At 35.5% G+C, this 20201-nt stretch overlaps 1 protein-coding gene across 8 annotated transcripts in view; it reads left to right on the forward strand.

The window, feature by feature from the left end:
- VPS13B (vacuolar protein sorting 13 homolog B) overlaps window positions 1-20201 on the forward strand; it is a 459168-nt gene that overhangs the window by 53072 nt on the left and 385895 nt on the right. For all 8 annotated transcript variants that reach the window (XM_068672350.1, XM_068672346.1, XM_068672349.1 and 5 more), the window contains 7 exons: window positions 6679-6947; window positions 9319-9414; window positions 9752-9874; window positions 12456-12593; window positions 13990-14077; window positions 18026-18217; window positions 18857-19026. In XM_068672350.1, the coding sequence (XP_068528451.1) occupies window positions 6679-6947; window positions 9319-9414; window positions 9752-9874; window positions 12456-12593; window positions 13990-14077; window positions 18026-18217; window positions 18857-19026 (1076 nt within the window). The remainder of the gene's footprint in view (window positions 1-6678; window positions 6948-9318; window positions 9415-9751; window positions 9875-12455; window positions 12594-13989; window positions 14078-18025; window positions 18218-18856; window positions 19027-20201) is intronic.

Genomic DNA, 20201 nt, shown 5'->3' on the forward strand with positions numbered 1-20201 from the left:
TGTGATAGCAAGAAAATAGAGGTGAGCATTACATGTTGGAGAAGGGGTTGACTCTGTGATATGGTACTAGGATAAAAATGGGAGAATTGAATTAGATTTATTTATCCATATTTGACTGAGGAAAGGGGGTATCGGTTTTTTTTTTTTTGACTCGTAAGGGGGTGTCGAGAGGCAGGAGACATTACTCCATTAACACCAGTGACAGGACCCGCGGGAACGGGGTTAAGCTGAGGCAGGGGAAATTTAGGCTTGACATCAGGAGGAAGTTCTTCACAGAGAGGGTGGTTGCACACTGGAACAGGCTCCCCAGGTAGATAAGAGTTATCTGTAAACAGTGGAGAAAATGGTTGCCAGTTTGGCAGAGTTGATATCAAGATAAAAGGTTGTGTGTGTGTGCCAAGTTACACTTACCTGTTATTTCTCTTGTTGCTGCACTTTTTGTGTGTTTTCTCTCGAGGATCTGAGACATGGAGATGCATGTGTTATTTTTGCAGAAGACTGGGATACGCTATGCTGTTTGGGCTCCTCATCTTTCAGTGTGCTCCAGGGTGAGCAGTCCATGCAGGAAAGCCAACAGTTGTTTTATTCCCTCCAGTTTAGCTCTGTTACTGGTGTGTCTTCCTTGCTGATACACTTTGATAACCTCCCAAGGAAGCTAGGTGTACTTGAAATTTGTATTTCAACAGGCTGTAAAGATGCAACCTAGCTAGATAGCAGTTTGTGGGATCAGTGCATTGTGCAGCTGTCTAGCAGCCAGTGAATAACTTCGTTGTAGGCTTCTGTGATAGTGCATTGTAAGTGGTTGCTGAGATCCCATATGCTGAGGATGGGTATCAGGTTCGTTGTATGGAGATGGCCAGATTTCATTAGTTTGGAGTACGTGTTTAGGCACATAGAATTGCTTGCATCTGCCAACATCAGTTAAATGAGCAGCAGTTAAAACGAGTAACAAAAAAAAAAAAAGTAAAAATTAGGCATTTTATAATTTCAGGTTTAAATTAGAGAAATATAATTTATGTTAAATATTTTAATTGTTTAGGAACTATAACATTTTTTGGTGGAGAATTAGATTACTCTCAATTTTAAAAATCTATGTTGTCTTGCAATTTTAATGTTTTTCAAAAAAAATTAATACTCCTTTTTGAGTAGAAACTCACAAATCTAATTACATTTTTGAAAGGCACTGGCATCAGTCGCACGTAGACCTTTTGTTTTTACTTTTTGCATAAAAGCTTAAATACCAGATTTCTTTTTCATTGCCGCTGATTTTAAAACTGGTTTAATATAAATACTGAATATAAGCATTTTCTTAATGTTTCCAGTGAATAAAGTGTACTTCCAATTGTTCTGTTTGAGCTTGTGTGCAGGGTATGAAACAAAAACACTTTCCAGTTTGGCATTCAGCTTGGCAAGGAGAGACAACTAGCACCTTCTTCTCTCTGTTGGAGATCTACATTTAACGTACCACTTTGAGCTTTGTTGTTTTGTAATTTATACTTCAAACCAGAGGCTCTTTCCCTTTTATTGTGGCATTTCAAGTTGTTTTATCTTCTTTGTCATTAAAATAGAACGATCTTCTACCTCTTGCCCTGCTGCTGGTGTTTGGGAATTACTATCACTTGTTCTGTAGCTCGCACGTAACTAACTCTTAGGCTAGGCATCTGCTTTTATTGAGGTTGGGATGTTGTTTAAATGATGGCAATTTTAAAATAATTGAATAGCAACCCCAAGTAAAATCATGGGGAGCACTGTAGAGTGATTCGTGGTGGTGTTTCAGCACTTCAGAATTGTTGTGGCACCTCTTTCCAAATTTGTTATGAAAACTCCAGTTAAGGAGATACGTGCTCTCCCTCCTTCCACCTTTGCATGTCCATTAGTCCTACACTCGTGTAGTTTCAATTTCCAATAAGATAAGAATGCTGGACATGGAGAAGCTTGGGAAGGTTTAAGAGATGAAGGTAAATACCTTGAAAAAGTGGGTTTTCTAGAGTTGAACCTGAAGCTTTCATACGTTGCAGTAACAGTCCATACCCAGTGGACTCTAACTCAGCAGTAAAAGGGTTTTTACATTTTTTTTCCCCTTGATTTATGTTAATCTCTAAGGTATGAGCTTGTTGTGGTCTAGTGGGAGTCAGAGGTTTCAGTTTTAAGGAAGATGATATTCTGGCTGCAGGAGTAAGAAGAAACCTTTAGCTTCCTGTTTCACCATTGTGATTCCTGACTACCTGAATCACTGCAGCAGGTTGTCGTGTACAAAAGGAAAGTGGTATCTCTTAAATGTATGAAATGTCCCTTGAATCTGTGGCTTTGTAATATTGGTACAGCTACCATGGCATCAGATTTTCAACTAGAAATTGTTGGGAGTCAATTTATTGTCTTTCTGTGGTGTAGATCCATAATGTGTATCTTCTTTTGAATAAAAGTAAGTTTGGTGACACAGCCACTAAATAGCTGTATAAACGTATTGGGGGCAACTTTTATGAACCTTGAACTTGTTTTTTATTTTTTCTGTACATTAGTCATTTCTGTGTTCTTTATATAATAAACGTATGCCAAGGAAAATTGTACAGAAAATGCTTGTTACTCTGCAAGCATGTATGCTACTCTATTTGAGATTCCCCAAGGACAGGACAGTTGATGCTGCAGGGAGAAATTTAAGGTTCGTTGTGTTCTCTAAGTCAGCACCAATGCTGTTGTCACGAGAACTCCTCCACAAACCTGTTTCTCTGTTCTTAACACAATTAGTTCCAGAAGTTTTGTATTCATAACTAATGATCATCCTAGCAGTGAGTTCATCGTGGCTTCTTTAGCTTATAGCAGGTAGAACATGGGTGAGGAAATTAATTTTAATATCTACATTATTTAATGATACAAGAATGAACATCTACAGCTGTGTTCTTGAAGTCCTTATTAACTTTAATTTGTGCATTTCATGGTTGATTCAACCAGCTGAAAATGGATGTTATTGCCAGAAGGGATGGTGATGCATTCCCTCCCTCGTCCCCCTGTGCCAGCACCTGTATTTTTGTAGCCACAGGCAGAGCTGGATCAGGGACCTTACCTGGCTGAAAGCTAATACAGGCAGAAAAACAAAGAAGTACAAAGAGTAATTTTCTGCTCGGTTAGTTCCAGATTTTGGATGGAAGATGCTGGTTTCCAGAACCTTAGTCAGAGATGCCTTAAGTATCTCCAACCATTTAAAAGTGAATTTCCAAAGATCAAACTCCATCTGAACACGGAAACAGATGCAGCCATGCCATACAGTCATTTAATTTATATAAAAATTTATTTCTTAACTGGAATCACGGCCATAAACTATGAAGCAAAGTTCTTCCACTGTGATTTTAGCTATGGTAGTGAGCAAGGGTAGAGACAGAAACTTGACAAGTGGTGTAAAGCATGATGGTTCCAGCATGCTTCTGGCCTTGTGGTGGTGCAAGAGTTCCTGTAGGTTTTCTCTCTTGATGACTGAATACTTCCTTGCACTATTCTTTATTCCCTTGCAGTATACATTAAGACAAAGAAATTTCTTAATGCTGAGATAAATAGTCAAAATAGAGATTGTAAAAGTTCCTTCAGCATTGTAGGGTGTGGGTATCACTTAGAGAAGATGCAAAATAATCATCCTGTTTCAGTAGTGCAGCAGAATTTCCATAAAAATAAGTAATTTTCATAAAAATAAGTAAAATACAGGGAAGAAGAAGCTGAAAGAAGAGCGTAAGATTGAAATTCAATTATTGCATAGGGTTAGGGTTTGAAAATGTAGCATGTAGAAGTCTAAGCACCAGTGAGTAATGATTTTTATCCCAATTTTCTTGTTTCTCAGCATGATAGGTTTTCCTAAAAGGTGGCCATTAAGGGGATGGGGTCTTTTAACTTCCAGACCTTTGCCTTCTGTTGTGGCTTAACCCCAGCAGGCAGCAGCCCAGCACCACACAGTGGCTCCCTCTCTCTCCCCAGGTGGGATGGGGGAGAAAACAAATAAATTGTAAAAGTGTGAGATGAAGAGGTAAAGCAACAGCCATACTTACAAGCAAAGCAAAACCAGGAATTCATTTGCTACTTCCATCGGCAGGCAGATGTTAAGCCATGTCCAGGAGAGCAAGGTTCATCCCGTGTAACAGTTTTTTGGGAAGACAAACACCGTCACTTGGAGCATCTCCTCTTCTTCATCCTATCAGCTTTTATGGTTGAGCATGATACGGATTTTCTCTTTGGTCCATTTGGATCAGCTGTTCCAGCCTCCCTGCCAGGAGAAGCCCAAAAGACCTTGCAACAACTGAAACTTGGAAGTGTTTCCACTGCTATTTTCATCAGAAATCCAAAAATTAGCATTATACAAGCCTTTGTGAAGTCAGTTAACTACATCCCATCCAAAACCAGGACATCTTTAGTACTTCAGGCCCTCAAAGTATGCTTGAGGCGTCTTACTCAAATAATTTGTATATTGTAGAAAAATTAGGAGTGCATAGGTGTCCTATGAATTGCAGTGCTGATTGAGAAGCATTAGAAAAAAGTTGACAAAATGTTGTGTTCTGCTAACATTGTATAATATAGTTGTAAGACTAGTATAAATTCTGCAAGGATGAGATTTTTTTCTGATTTATGTTCTGTTTCTTTTGTTATGAAGCTTTACACAATTTACTGTTTCTTACAGAGTTATAAAAAAAATATCTGCAAGAAACTCAAGGAGAGCTCGAATTATCCGAATATACCACTCATTTTGTCATCTCTCTCTATTACAAGCCTTGGCTTTATTTTTTTTGTTTTTCCTAACAAGTATTTTGTGCTGGTTTGATTTATTCCTCCTTTTTCTCCATCTGTCTCATGGTGTTTTTGCTTTGATGCCTTTTCTGGAGGCTTCTCTTGCTTGAAGGCAGGTGGTGATGCAGCATCGCAGCGTAGGGTAGCGTGAGGATTCTTGCCTTCAAGGCCTGCTTGTGAAAGGCAAAACTGGTGTTTTAGGGCTGTAGCTCAACTCTTCTGCTCAAAGCATCCCAACGTTTCAGTTTTACCAATTTATTATTATTATTGAATAGGAAAAAGATATTACTGTGCACCCTTAACCTTGAATTAACATAGGGTTTTTGTCATTATATTTCAGTCGTATATATTTGCAGTTGATGTAGTATTTAGCATAGTTAATTAAAATCATGGAGACTTTATGTACGTATACTTTTTCATGCATTATGTATCATAAAGGAATACAGATTATAATTATGCTTTGAGGTGTTTAGAGGATGTTGTGGGTTGCTTTCTCGGTGTGCTTGTCTGCATTTTGACTGACTGCATAACGATTGTGGTAATTGTAAGTTTGTGATAGAAGCTAGGTGTGTCCTCCTCTTACATCTTCTGTCTCATGTTATATAGATACAACTATTTTAGTCTATCTGCTGTTGTCTTATTGAATAGGTTCTAAAATATTACAATATATTATAAAAACAAACTTGTATTTGGCATCTTTTTTACTGTTGTACACATACTGCAGCAAGAGATGATCTAAATGATGACTTAATAGGACTATACGAGGTAATATGACTACACAGACCAAATATATATTATAAAACGTATAATTATATACTTACAGCCCTGGCTCTTGGCCGTTTCCAAGACTTTGTGTACCCTTTCTGTATTTCCTGTAGTTCAAGATTTATGTTTAGATTTAGATCTGATATCTGAAAATATTTTTAAGGAGAGTGGTAAGGAAGCTTCCTTCACCCTTCCGAGATGCCTCCAAGCATTTGCAGGGGATTCTTGTGATAGTTTTTTATGTTTCCTGTCCTCCCACTGTCCAAATAATTTGGGTACCTGTTGATCCTTACTCTAATTTGAAGACTAAAAGCTCTGAAGCTTGTAGGAGTGAGTCCTCTGAGTTAAAAACGAGGAAATAGGAATGGAATATGTCTATCTCCGTTCTATTTAATACTATGTCCAACGTTATTTCCCTGAGGGAACAGTACTACATCATTCACTCCGTATGGTAACTCTGAAGTAGTTAATACCTCTCTGGAGTCCCATAAGAATGATGATGAAACCAAATAGCCTAAATTAACTGTGCTGTGCACAGTGTTACCCATTCGGATCATGAATCTTGGGAGAAATCCCTGTATGCTACCTTTAATATTTTTTTCACAGAAAACCTATATTTGGCTTATTGATTTATAGGTGCTATACTTGTGCTTTTTGCAGAATGCAGATAAACCTGCATCTTCCACTACTTTTTCAGCTGACTTCAAGGAGGTTTTCAACCTTATTTTTGGAGCTGTGCTGTATCTACACTTTCCTTGACATGGCTTTTTCAACTGAAGTCCTTTACTATTTCGTTTCAAAATTGAAAAATAAAAGATGGTAATACATCATTATTTAGTAGGATTTAATTTGCAGCTTCAGAAGGGCATTAATGGATGAACTCTTGAAAGCGTGTGGTATAGAAGACAAATTCTGCTGTCACAGCAAATGATAAAATTATTGCGAAGAGGAAAAACGTTAGTGAAGTAAACAAGCATTTGGAAGCTTAAGTAGAAATTTTTTATTTCTAAATATATGTTTTATCTCTGTACACCAAATATCATTATAGCAATATCATCAGATAAATTTTGCATGCTATGCTTTTGAGTATAATAAATAAGCTTTAAAGAATGTTTGATTTGAAATTTGACTTAGCTCTTGTATTAAAAGGTACAGAAGATGAAACAGGCTCGGTGATGCAGTATCCTACACAGTATATCAATCAAGATCCTTATCTGCATCAAGATGATGATCAGCAGCAAGGATGGGTTTCTTGGGCCTGGTCTTTTGTTCCTGCCATTGTGAGTTATGATGATGAAGAAAACAATTCTGGTGGAATCGATGATGGAACAACTCTCCATCAGCAGAAGTCTCAGTCCCTCAAGGATCCTATTATTTCAATTGGATTCTACTGTACAAAGGCAACAGTGACTTTTAAGGTAAGGATTTCTGTGTCATATAGTATGAGTGCATTGATTTGTTGTGAAAGTGCACGAAGACTGTATGAATGTGTCTACTGTTTGATTTGAGACAAGGAACATGGATGGAATAACAAAAAAAAATGGTGTGAGGAATGCTGAAAGTTTTTCACATCATAATTAGGTGGTTTGGTTTGCTATTTGAGGCAGAATTTAACTGCAAACATTTTAATCTTAAAAGGAAAAAGAGAATCCAGTTAATATACCTAGATGAATATTTTTGAAGTGAGAAGCTTAAAAGTCTTTTTGTGAAAATTTATTGCAGTATTCTATTCATGTGATGTTTGTATAAATGCATTTAGTAATAAAAGAGTTTTAGCTTCTAGAGCTTGTGCATGAATGTTTTCCTTTTTTTCTTCTAATATGTGCAAATAGGAATTCAGTTGAAATTATTTTTGAAATTATTTTTTGCTCTAATCAAATCTCTAAGTAGTTGTTGGGCTTTTCTAATACTTTGTGCTTGCAGAAGGGAACATAGAGTTAAAACAAGGTACTTAAATACACTGACAGAAATTAGAAATTAAGGTTCTGATTTTGTAGAATACTTTCAATACATGCCTTTGAGACTTCTGGATGAAGTGCAATACTTTCGTAACCCTTAGATAATGTGCCTGCTTTATATGCTCAGTATCATCAGAACCTCCTGTTCTGTTGCCTGTTTGGCTTGCCAGCTGTGCAAAAGGTGTAGTGCTTTGAGCGGTTCCACGGCCACTTTCTCTTAGCTATTTTAGTTTTTTGGCATAGCATGGCATTTAGCTGCTCAGCAGCTGGCAGAAAAGATGAAGCAGGCAACTTCGACAGTTGCAAGTATTCTGTTCATGTTTTAAGCTTTTAGTCTCCTGGTAAACTTAGTTGCAAAAGTTGAGGATGTGAAGCACCAGCAAACATTCGGTAATGTTCTTTTGACAATCTGCCTCAGTCTTCATTTAAAAAAAAAAAAAAAAAAAAAAGGAAAAAAAGAAAAAAGGCTAAAAATAAACGATGTAGAATTAATTCTTCTGCCTTTAATTAAATCTCTGGGACACCACTAAAAAAATCTCAAAATTCTCATTATCATGGGTCAGATTGGTCTTTCTTTTGTGCTTTGCCATACAGTATTAGCTTTATGCACTCTTTCTGCATGTGAGAAAACTTGTTAAAACAATAGGAACATTTTTTTGAACAGAATTTGCTGGATTGAGCTTTCCTAATGTTTCTTTGGCAAGCTTGTGCATTTTATATTAGGAAGTGATAAAAACTGCTAAAATATAACATCTTAAATTCTATAAATTTTAAATGTGAAGTATGAGACGAATATGGTGACAGTTAGGAGGAAAACAGAATTCATTGTTCTACTTGCATGCAAAGAATGTATGGAATTAATTTGTGGTTCATATTTTGGTTAAAAAATAAGGTCAAGTTTCTGCATTAGCATTCTGAACAGTTGATATCATTCCAGCTAAAAATCATGCCAAATTAAATGTTGCATTTTCTAATAATGGTGAAAATGATTCTTGTAATGTCTGAGTTCTTTTAATCAATTAATTGCTTTTCCTCTACAATAATTGCACACAGCTGAAGGGTGATCGGTGATTTTTTTTAAATCCAATTTTCATGGACATTTGGATTACAAAATTTTACTTTGAAACAACAACCATGTGTATCAAGTCTCAAAAATAATAACGAGAGCTTGTGGATATTTTATATAAAAATTAGAACTATTTAAGCTGTTCAACATAAAAATAAGCTTTTTTTTTTTTAATGCAAAAGAGTCTTGAATTTTGTACCTGACTTCTCCCTTTCTTTTAGCTCCAGGTTGTATGCTTTTTAAGCAGAGAGCATGTGTATTAGCACTTTAAATTTTTATATTGTAATCATGCAAGAAATATGAATGCATGTTTCTCTGAATTGCCATGACAAGAAACAAAAATAAGTATGATTGCAATTCAAAACACTTCCTTAATATTGTCATGCCGTTTAATTTTTTGCTGGGAAGAATAAATAATATATTTATGGATTTTTACAGCAATTTACAAACTAATTTGATACCACGTTAATAATGTAGCTGCGTATCTGTTTCATCTTTTCACATAGTTTCTCTTTAGATAAGCAAACTAAAAGTTCTGTAGTGGATTTAAAACTTTTTGTTATGGCATACTTCAACCAGAAGTTGAATATGAGAAGTTCTAATATGGATAATGTGTTACAGCTGTTGAACTGCACCTGTTTCCTGCTTGTTAATAAATTTTGGCCATAGTTTAATTTGTCCTCATCAGTTCTGTATATTAATGACATTACTGCTGTTTAATACTACTATTGACTTTTATAAAGTGTTTATCCTATTGTTTTGTAGCTTACTGAAATGCAAGCTGAAAGTAGTTATTACAGCCCTCAGAAAGTAAAATCCAAAGAAGTTATATGCTGGGAACAAGAAGGAACCACAGTTGAGGTAATTTCTTGTCGACTTTTTTTATTAAAAATACTGCAGTAAATAATTTCTAAGACAAAATATATTGAATTACTTTATTACTGGTTTTCATATTCTGCTATATTAGATGTATTTATGTGTAAAAATCACATAGGTAGGAAGAAGGGGTTGCTTTGGTATCTGACCACCATAGCACTAGAAATTTAGAGACTTGATATACATCCTGTTTGGTTAACTTGCTGTTCATTTAAGCACTTAAGATATAAATGTGAATATACTCTAGTTCACTTTTTTCATCTTTTCTGTTTCTCATGGACTGGAATTCTTCAAAATACCACATTTTTTTTTCCCCCCCTAGGTCCTTATGAAAGGTGAACGTTTCTTTGATTGCCAGATAGGTTTTGTTGGCTGCCAAGCCATGTGCCTTAAAGGAATTATGGGAATTAAAGACTTTGAAGAGAACATGAATAGGAATGATGAAGTGAGTATATTACAATATTAGTTGACTTGTTGAATACAGCAGTTAATGGTATGCTTCATTAAAATATTTGGGTGCCAGAGTTGGAAACACTGGTGTTATTAATTGTGAATAAGATTTTTAGATGTGTCACTGGAATATAGAACTCAATGCCTTATCCTTATGGTTGAAAAGATGACAAACATCTAAGAGTGAGAAGCTGTGAAACATAAGATTTTTTTTTTGACAACCCCACTTATCCCCCCCGTTATTATATATGTTTTCATACTTTGATTCTGTATAGGAAATTAAATCACAGAATTTTTTGAAAGTACTTAAATCAACAGAAGTTCAGAGGGGAGGAAATAGGAATGTGATACACTAAGGGTAATAGAGGTGTAACTCAAATAGTGAACAAGTATGTTGCCTTATTTTTCAATAGCATTGATGGTGTGAAGTGAAAAGGAGTATTAGTTACTGAATTTTAGGTAGAAGCAAGACTTAAATTGCTTAGTAAGACAAGCTTGGGTATTCATATGAACTACTCTTAAAAATTTAGTGAACCAATGTATGAAATTGTAAATTTAATAGTAGGGATTTTTAGTTGAGCTATAGGTAAAACGGTGCCATATTGCAGTGGAGAACTACATCTAAGCAAAACCAGCCAACTACAGACCTGTTAGCATGATGAGTTCTCTGTAAATTCTTAGTATTTTAAGGAGAAAAACCAAGAATATCAAAAACAATATAAAGCAAATGTAGATTAAGTTAAAAGATACTGTTATTTAGAAAATAGATACTGTGATATGGTTTGTTGGGTCATATTCTTGTACTTTCCCTGTGAGAGCAGTATGGCTTGTCATCCATTCTTAAGTGTTTGTACACAAATACCTGAATCAGAAGAAAAAACTAAGGATTAGGTGTCCTTACGTAGCTGTAGAACGTGATATTGTTGGGAATACAGAGGTGTGGTGGGACACAATATATAACTGGTATGCTGTAACCAGTAGTTAGAGGGTTTGCCAGAAGAACAGTCCGGGGAGACAAGGGTAAGGCATCTGTAAGAGATGCTCTGCCAACCTTGTTACAGACAAGGAAGACCTGGCTGGGGATTTGACAGTGAATGGCAGCCTTGCCTGCAGGAACGATGAGACTGTGAAGTTTAAAATTATGAGTAAAGTGAGTAAGATGAACAGTAGACTGGTGTCCTTTGGATTTAGAAGAGCAGGTTTTGGCAGGATCCTGTGGAATAGTGCTCTAATGGGCAAAGAGACTTAAGAAACCTGGTTGAGTTTCAAGGACAGCATTCTTCAAGCACAAGAAGCTCATTCTGATGTGAAAAAAAATAAAGTGTGGCTGAAGTCCAGCATGGATGAACAGAAAAACTCCTGCCAGTACTAAAATACAAATAAAATATGAAGCATATCAAAAACTGCAGAAGAGGAACCCATTTCCTGGTAGTGGGCTGTGCTTACATGGCCAAGTAGCTAGCTGCCTGAGGAAGAACTGACAGCCATATTCAGGATGTGTGTTGACTTAAGCAAGGCCTTTGACATGGTCTCCCACACAGTCCTTACTCCCAAATCAGTGAGGTATCGATTGGGTAAGTTGGGTGAAAGTGTATGTCCTGATTTTTGGGAGGATTTTCCCCACTGGTTCTTTGGGAAGTTCAGGATATTGGCCACGTTGCTCTACTAGCGCTTGTAGTGGAACTACAAGAGGAACTTAATTTCCTCGCTTGTGTTTTTGCAACTGTCCCTCTGGCTCTCTCCTTGTTGTGAGTGCCCGGGATCCCCTCTCCCTTTCCCTTTTCGTTCCTGTCAAGTCTGGTGGTTCCTTCAATTGACCCCTTCATCTCCTTTTTCTGTGAACCTGTTGTGTTGGTTTCACTGATGGAGAATGACTGGAAGGGCAGATGTGTCATCATAAACTGGTGTTGCTAGATAGCTGAACCACTGGCTCCTTGGTTCAATACTCTTGTTTAAGGTTAGTTACTTGGCAAAAATCAATCTCTCACATATTCCCTGTTTGAAGGAATAACTCCTGGTGTAAGGTTGTGTTGATTTTAGAAGGGCAGAGGATTTAGGATGTGGAGAACAATGCATGTAAAACCCCAGGTGAAGAAAGAGGAACATTCAAGTAGCAAGTGGGTCATACATTGAGATAACTACTTATTATGAACAGAATAGGTGAAGCATGTGAAAGGCACTGGTCAGTCAGAGAAATAGAATATGGAGTGACAAGATAATGTACAGTTAAAAGGATGGAGCAGATTTCAGAGCAACAATGATCTAAAATTCATGTTAAAACAAAGCTGGTATGTGTTCTCTATTATTAGTTGTACATTACTAGCCCAGGCTGTTTCTATTAACCTAAAAATGGGGTGGGAGTGGACAGGAACATCAGCGTTACTTAACCAAAATTATTTTAATTGTCTTACATTTATTCATGATGAAATATGTGAGTGGAGCAGAAGTGTCCTCTTCCATACTCTCTTGATAGACTGACATGTCATTATTGTGTTATGACAGAATTGAAACTGCTCTGTTAACCTGACTTTTTTTTCCTCCCTTGCCTTGTTATTATGTTTGACTACTTGATGAAGGAGGCCTACTTCTTTAATTGTGGAGAAAATCTGAGTGCAAAAGGGATGACGTACCTTACCAATTCACTATTTGATTACAGAAGTCCAGAAAATAATAGTATCCGTGCAGAATTTATATTGGATGCAGCTCATCATAAGGTCAGCGAATTACTTTGTTTCTTTCAAAAATATTTTCTAATGCTCTCTAATGAATCTCTAATGATTTTTGGATGTGTACTCTTAGAAGACTGATTTGCTTCACTTGGTCATGTTCAGCTGAATCTTACTTTGCAGATAGCCAAAAAACCTATTTGTGTTCAGAAAAAAAAAAAAAAGGCAACAAAAATATGTCCAAAAGAAACCTCAAAACCCCTCCTATCCTGAAACCTAAATCTAATGGCATTGTTTTCAAAAGTGCTAACTACAAAACATCTACGGGGGGAAAAAAAACATAACACAACAACACAAAGATAGGGCAGAAATGCTGTCAAAAGGTTGAGCTTACTGACATATACTTGTTTAAACCAAACAATTATTTTGTGGTTTTCAAACTGAGAAAGTCTTTCCTGGAAAACAGATCTGGCAACTTTTTAATTTTATTGTCAGTGAGTGCCATATTCTTGGATACTGTATTCTTATGTGTTGTTCTTACGTTCTTCTACTTAGGAGCCTTGCTAATTCTGCCTTTGATAGAGACAACTTTTCAGTCATGAATAGTCTGTGTTGTAACTTGTGCATTAAAATTTTATTCCCTGACTGTGACTTTTAAAGACTGTATGCAGTGACCAAGGTGGTCCTTTCCAGGTGTTTTCATAGGTGCTGTTAAGTGCTCTGTGTAATTGTACTGGCAAAGCCATTTACAATTTTGAATATATCTATTTTCTTTTAAATTTATTTTTTTCCACTTTTTAATACTACTGATGAAGTCTAACCATGAAGACTCCCTTAAAGTGAAATTAATTACTGAAATGACAAGCACTCATACATACTCAAATGGTGTCCATAGTTCTAAGATTTACTTGAGCTGCCTTCTGTGCTTTTATGATTTGCCTATCGTTTGGCAAGTAGGGAAGCAAATTCCACGTGTAGTAATGGAATAGCTTACATATAAATCTTGGTGATGACATAAAGTCTTGCTCAGATTACTACTGTTTGAAGATAAAAACACCATATTCCGTAAAAAAAAAAAAAGAGAATAAATGAGCTTCAGTTTTGAATGTCTTTAATTAGGCAGATATGTTGGATGCAAGAGGTCAAGTGAAGAATATTTACTCCATTAAAGGTACTAATTAACTAGATGTTATTGATGAATTGGTCAGTGTGTCTGCTGGAATTATGGATGTGCCTTTGTGTGGCCTCAAATAGAAGTTACATTACCTATCGGAAAGGTGAATTCTTTGGGATAACCTCTGTCCTTTGTTTTGATAAGCCTTTCCGTGTGTTGATGCACAAATCCAAACACGAATATATCTCTCTCATACCAGCCTATCAGTTGGTAATCTCAAGATTCTTTCCTTATACAACATTTTCTTTGTTTGCTTTGCTTTGTTGGTAGGAGACGTACACAGAGATAGCTGGAATGCAGAGGTTTGGGGCTTTCTACATGGATTACTTGTACACAATGGAAAGCACTGGTGGCAAAGGTACCTTTTTTCTTTGTTTACCCTGTTAAATAATAGAAACAAAGACTCTTCAGACAGAGCTGGTCCTTGACCAGCTGTCCTCTAACTTACCTTAGATTTGCCATCAGGTTCATAGTTAAAATGGTTTCATCTGCATCAATGTGTTTAGCTGTTTTGTTTATTGATGATTTATTGATGTTCTTTCTTTTCTGCTTAAGTAATTGAGATCTTTTACAGTCAGTGGCTAAACTGAAAATAATTTTCATGTAGCAGTGGTAAAGTTCATGAAGTATGATGTCTTTTAAAAAAGTTACTATTATTACTGACTTCAGAAAATAAATGTTTTGAGAACCCTGGAATTATGTTGATCATCCACGTGATACAGAAGATGAAGAGTGGTCTCGTTTTCTCCTGTGAAGAAAATGTAAGGAAGAGAGAATTATACCTTTAGAATTACTGATCTGAAAGTATAGGTGAAGGTGGCATTTATGGTTGCAGAGCTGATGTTGGGGAGAAATAATCTTTAAATATAAATATCCCAAATATTTTTGTAAGCAAATACTAGTCTAAACCATACAAACCCAGATATTTGTTATAGAAGTCTCAAAAATGACTTAAAAATAAACTACCTTCTAAATCTGAGGCAATACAGTAGGTTCGATGCAGTAAGTGTCTACTTTTGTGTCACAAAAAAAAGAGGAGTTAATATGTCAATAAGATATATATATGTATGTATGTGTATATATACATACATATATCTGTGTTCTTAAAATTAATTGCAGTGTGATTCTTCCACCCCTGGGGAGATTGTCATCTACAGCTGCTGTTGTGCAGTCCTCCTGGCTAAGTAATGTTTTCTTCCCCACCTGTGTACTTATTACCATGAATACCATCTCTATGGATGTCTGGGAACTTCTGGCTGTTTCTTGACTGAACTTTTTTTCTTGCTCAATTCATCAGAAGCTTTTTTGCTCATTTTTATGTCTGTATTTATCTTTTAAGAGAAGTCTGAGGTCTTAATGGTTTTGATTTTGGGATTAATTACATCTTTAATATAAAAGGAGTAGGAAAGAAATTTCCAATTTGGCTAGAAGATGGATCATTTGAAGCTTGCAAACAGAAATAAGTGATGCCATTGCTTTCGATAGTTGAGGGATAGACTAGGTAATTTAACAGTTCTTTCCCAGCCCTGAGGCTTTCCTGTCTGCTTACCATGCGTGTGATTTAAAGCTGAGAAAATATACGTGAAGTCAAGCTTCTACTGCAGTGTATTTCTGTTTTTAATAAAGAAATAACCACTTACATGCACACAGTACTTTTATGTAGAGAAGTTGAAGACCAGGATAAACATCATATCTTTTTTGACTTTTGGTATTGAAATTTGTATATGCATAGATATTTGATTATGAGGAAAATTTGATTATATGTAATATTTTGCTGTATTTTTCTGAACACACAAGGAATCTTAAAACATAACTATTCCTGACTGTAACTAACTTTTTACAGAAATTGCTCAACTTAAAAGCTCTTACTTTTAGCTCAAGACCAGACTGCTTTCTTCTTCTTAGTTTCTCTTTTGTTTCTTCTAGTTTCCTTTCTCAGGGACTTGATATGTATTTTCTGCATCAGTCACTAGGAAAACACCTCAAAAAATGTAGCTTGGCTTCCTATCAAGCCTTCCTGGGTGCTTTTATTTCAGTGTTGTTCCTATAATTTCAGCTGTTTGACCACATAAAGGAATAGGGTAGTTAATTTTATATTAATAGTTTAAATATTGGCTGTATCTATAGAATTAAGCACTTTAAACGGTAAGTTTTCAAATACATTTGTTTCTCAGAAAAGCAGATGATATTTTGTGTTAGTTGTATTCTAAATGATTTTCCACATTGAACACCAAGTAGGTAATTAGTAAATAGAACATGAACAAATAATTAACAAATAACAAATGTAAGTTATCTCATTTAAAATGAATATACAGATACTTCAGAATTCTGATAACAATATAAATCTTACTACATTTCAATATATGGTTTAAGCTTCTAAACAAATACTTTTTTATACATTTAACTATTTCTATTTGACATTAAGTATGTTTTTAGTTACAATTAGTGCATGCCATTTTTCCCCTAAAAAAACAACACAGCTTACATTATAGGGAGGCAGTTACTGTGATTGTAAGATTTTTATCTATCGAAGCAATTTTGGTTTGACACCTCCTTTGCCCCTTTAACCTTTTCTGAAGCATACAATTACTGATTAAACCACAAGTACCTCCTGGATAACATTAACCTCAGGAGTTTCATCTGTCACTTATAGAAATGTATAAATGACTTTTAGTATTTTGAATAAAAACAAGATAGTGAGTCATGTACAGTAGTTTTATTTTTAAATTCTTCCTGTCTTTCCCCTCTAACTTCATTTTTCTATTTTTTGCTTTGCATTTCAATATTTCACTGAAATGTTGTGTAGTATATCAGTTTCATTGATTACTGGTTTGCATGACCTACAGACCTAACAGAGTGTAATTTTGAAGTTACTTTGTTTATAATGCGTATCTATCCATTTTGGTGGCGTGTTTATTTTGCAGCACTCTGATTTTAAGCTTTTTGTCAACTAGAATTAGACGAAAGGTTTATGGAGGGGCTGAATACCCAGTGGTTGGTAACCTGATTTTCCCGTATGCATCTGTGAAGCTTAAAAAGCAACCTGTAAGCACTGACTTCCACAGAACTGATGGAATTTCTACTCTTGTTCTTTTGCACTCATTTATAAATAAATGTAGCTTTTCCATAAATCGGTTTGTCTGTCACTTCAGTATATTATTCATATACAAGCAGTTAAGTGTGAGTTTTTTTTTTAATTGAAAAACTAGGCTATTACTACTTTTCAAGCCTTTTGGCTTGTTTTTTTTTTTTGTGTTATGTTTACTGATAGTATTCATCTGAACTGGATACAAGATAGAATCAGAAGAAATGCTGATAAAAAAAAATCACAGATTTTTTTCTTAGTAAATGGTTTGAAAATCCATTTAATCTTGATGCTTATTTTGTCACTGTTGATTTGTCATGGTTTGCAAGACATTAAATATTTAGTGCTTTTACCAAAGCAATGAAGACACTTCCAAAATTATGAGTTATCAGAGAAAAAAAGTGAAATTTTGCAAACTAAGTGTTTGAGGGGTGAAGGTATTTTTTTTTTTTACAAGCCATATGCAACAGGAAAACTTAAGTGTCTGAAATTTGCATAATTTAACTGAAGAATTTCAAATGAAACATGTTAAGAGAAATGTAAACGTACTGTTTTATAGCTGACAGATTGCCTCTATACACTGAATGTGTGATTTTAGTCTACTTCATTATCCTACATTTATATCAGAAAAATGATAGTTTTAACTTCAATTGGTACACTAGTAGCTATTTTGAACGCCGAGGTTAGAGATCTTTTGATGCAGAGACTTAACAACCCTTTTATCCTTGTGGTGGTCCTTTATAAAAAATTGTCTGAGACATGATGATTAAAGAAGTTTTCATTCTCCCTGCCCATGCTTTACCTCGTCACTGAATGGAAGGAAGGGTTTATCTTCGATTGTCAGTCTGGTTTAAAAAGTGTTGAACAGCACAGCTGTCACTGGCACCTGGGGTGAAGTTTCCACAAAAAGTTTGGATATTGTTAAAGAATCCCAGGCTTGAAAGATACAGGCATAATAAAAAGGTCCCTCATTGACTAGGTTATACTGTGTGTGCTGTTGAGGCAAAAACTTGTCCTGTTTGTTCAGCATCAGAAAGGAACAGTCTTTGTTTAAAGAATATGTTAAGACAGTCATAGTATATTAATGTGTTCAGTTTGCATTGTTGTATTTTGTGTATGATAAGTCTGTGATCGCAGGATTTGAAACAAAAGTAGATGACAGAATTTTGTTATGTCTGGTTGTTTGGTGTAATTTGTTATTATTTATATAACTTCTTGTAGTTTCTGGGAATCAGCAAGACCTTTCTTCAGTAAAGAGTGAAGATTTTGGAAATGTTCAGGAGATGTCTACGAAAAGCCTCATTGTGGGTCCACTCAATCTCCGATTGGATAGCAGTGCTGTACACCGGATAATGAAAATGATAGTGTGTGCTCTGGAACACGAATATGAACCATATAGCAGAACCAAGCCAGGTTTGCACGTTGTCTGCCTATATGCATATTGCATATACACAAATACATAGAATTAAAGCAGACTAATTTCAGTGCTTTTGAAATTGCAAATTCCAAATAGTTAATCTTTAAATTTGCCAGTCCAAAGAGCAAAATTTTAAATAAAAATGAAACATTGTGCTATCCCTATCAATGCTGGCTGTACTTCTAACACAGTTTCAGACAATCTGAAGCTATTTGATTCAAGTCTCTTATGTGGGAGGGCTTATTTCATTGACAACTTTAGCTTATTTTTGGAGTCTAAGAGAGGAAAGAATGCATTTATGTGTTTGAAATAATACTTATACAGGGAAGAAACTGAATAGAAATAAGCTATGCTGAAACTGTTAGGATGAGTTTCTTGTATGAAACTGAGAAAGAGCTGTACAGTCTTCTCACACTCAAACCTTGGATTTCAAAGTGAGGACAGTGCAGTTACCATTACATTTAGCCTTATGTAGAACCAGTTTATAGTAAAACATTGGTTATTATATGTATTAAATATGAAGGGGCAAAAAAAAAATTGCTTCCTACTTTTTTTGCTAGTTCCTAACTTTCTGAAAAAGCCACTGTTGGAGGTAGGTATTTTAGTCAGACTTACGTAATCTTGGTTTATTTTAGATCTTATGGATGGAAATAGAACCGTGCCAAGCTCAGAAGAAGTAGCATCATTGGAGGAATACATTCCCACTCGACTCACAACATTCACCATTCTTAAGTGTACAATTATAATCCCTGTGGCAGAATTCAATTTACTAGACCACTTGATGCCCGTAATAATGGGTGAGAAGGTATGTACTCCCCAATGCTTACTCAGTTCTTTATATCAGCATGTGCTATTTCATAGAATTATTAAGGCTAAAATATGTGAAGCTGTAGCATCAAACACATTGCCTTAATAATAGGCCTAGGTTCATCTCTGCTTTTTTCATCTCTGACTGTTGTTTTCATGGGAAATACTGAAAATTGAAACTCTGCATATCCTGGGGTGGAACTGTATAATTTTCTCACTGAACTGTTATTCGATGTGCTAGATGTATTACTGAGTTTCTAATTAGTTTGCTGCCTGCCAGCCTTCTCTACAGGTGTGTAAGATGAATGGTGTGTGTGGTACCTAGATAGTCTTGTTAAAACTGAAGGCATGTAGTAGTAGGAAAATAACATTTGGAGGAAAAAAAAATAAGTCGTAGAATAGTTTTGTGTTGCTTTTGGTCATCAGACTTAAAAAGAAGTAGCTATGACTTCAAAGGTTTTTTTTTTTTTTTTTTAGAAAGCTTTTGAATCAGAAGGGTACCTGTTGTGATTCTGCCATTCATGTCTTCCCATACCTGGTCAAATCAGAAATCTTTGATTACATAGTCCTTATAAAGACTTCACAGCATAACGTGTAGCTCTGTGTGTTCAAGTCCTAGCTGGGATACCTTCAAGACTTTATACAATCTACCATTAATAGCTAATGTTTGATCTGGTCACTTAAACTGTGCAGGGAACCAGTTTTTGTTGTGATTGTTAATGATCCCTCTGAATGTTCAAGACAGCATGAATATGAGGAGAACTCCTGATCTGGATGCAGAGTTGATCAGAGGGGTCTGTGGGGCTGGAAAATGCTGGAATGAACTAGGTACAGGAAAAGCATGCTTAAAAATATACGAAATGACCCTGAAGTGGTCAGGCAGTTGGCCAAGATGATCTTTAAGGGTCTATTCTAACTAAACTGTGCTGTTCTATTCTAAATCACATAAATGTATTTAAAACAACAGCAAAAAGCCCACTTGCAAAAAACAAAAAGCCCACAATTAAGATTTTTGTAAAGTGACTATCTTGGAAAGAAAGCCAGAAATTAAATTTCCTAACAGCCCAAATTTGTTTCATCTTTTGGATATACACAGTGTAATTTCAGCCAAAGAATCCTGTATGTTTTTTATTCCTACAGGACTCCTTCTTCCTCTGTGCATGAAATCAGCAT

The sequence above is a fragment of the Anas acuta genome, chromosome 2 (assembly GCF_963932015.1).
Source record: "Anas acuta chromosome 2, bAnaAcu1.1, whole genome shotgun sequence".
Classification (NCBI taxonomy): Eukaryota; Metazoa; Chordata; class Aves; order Anseriformes; family Anatidae; genus Anas; species Anas acuta.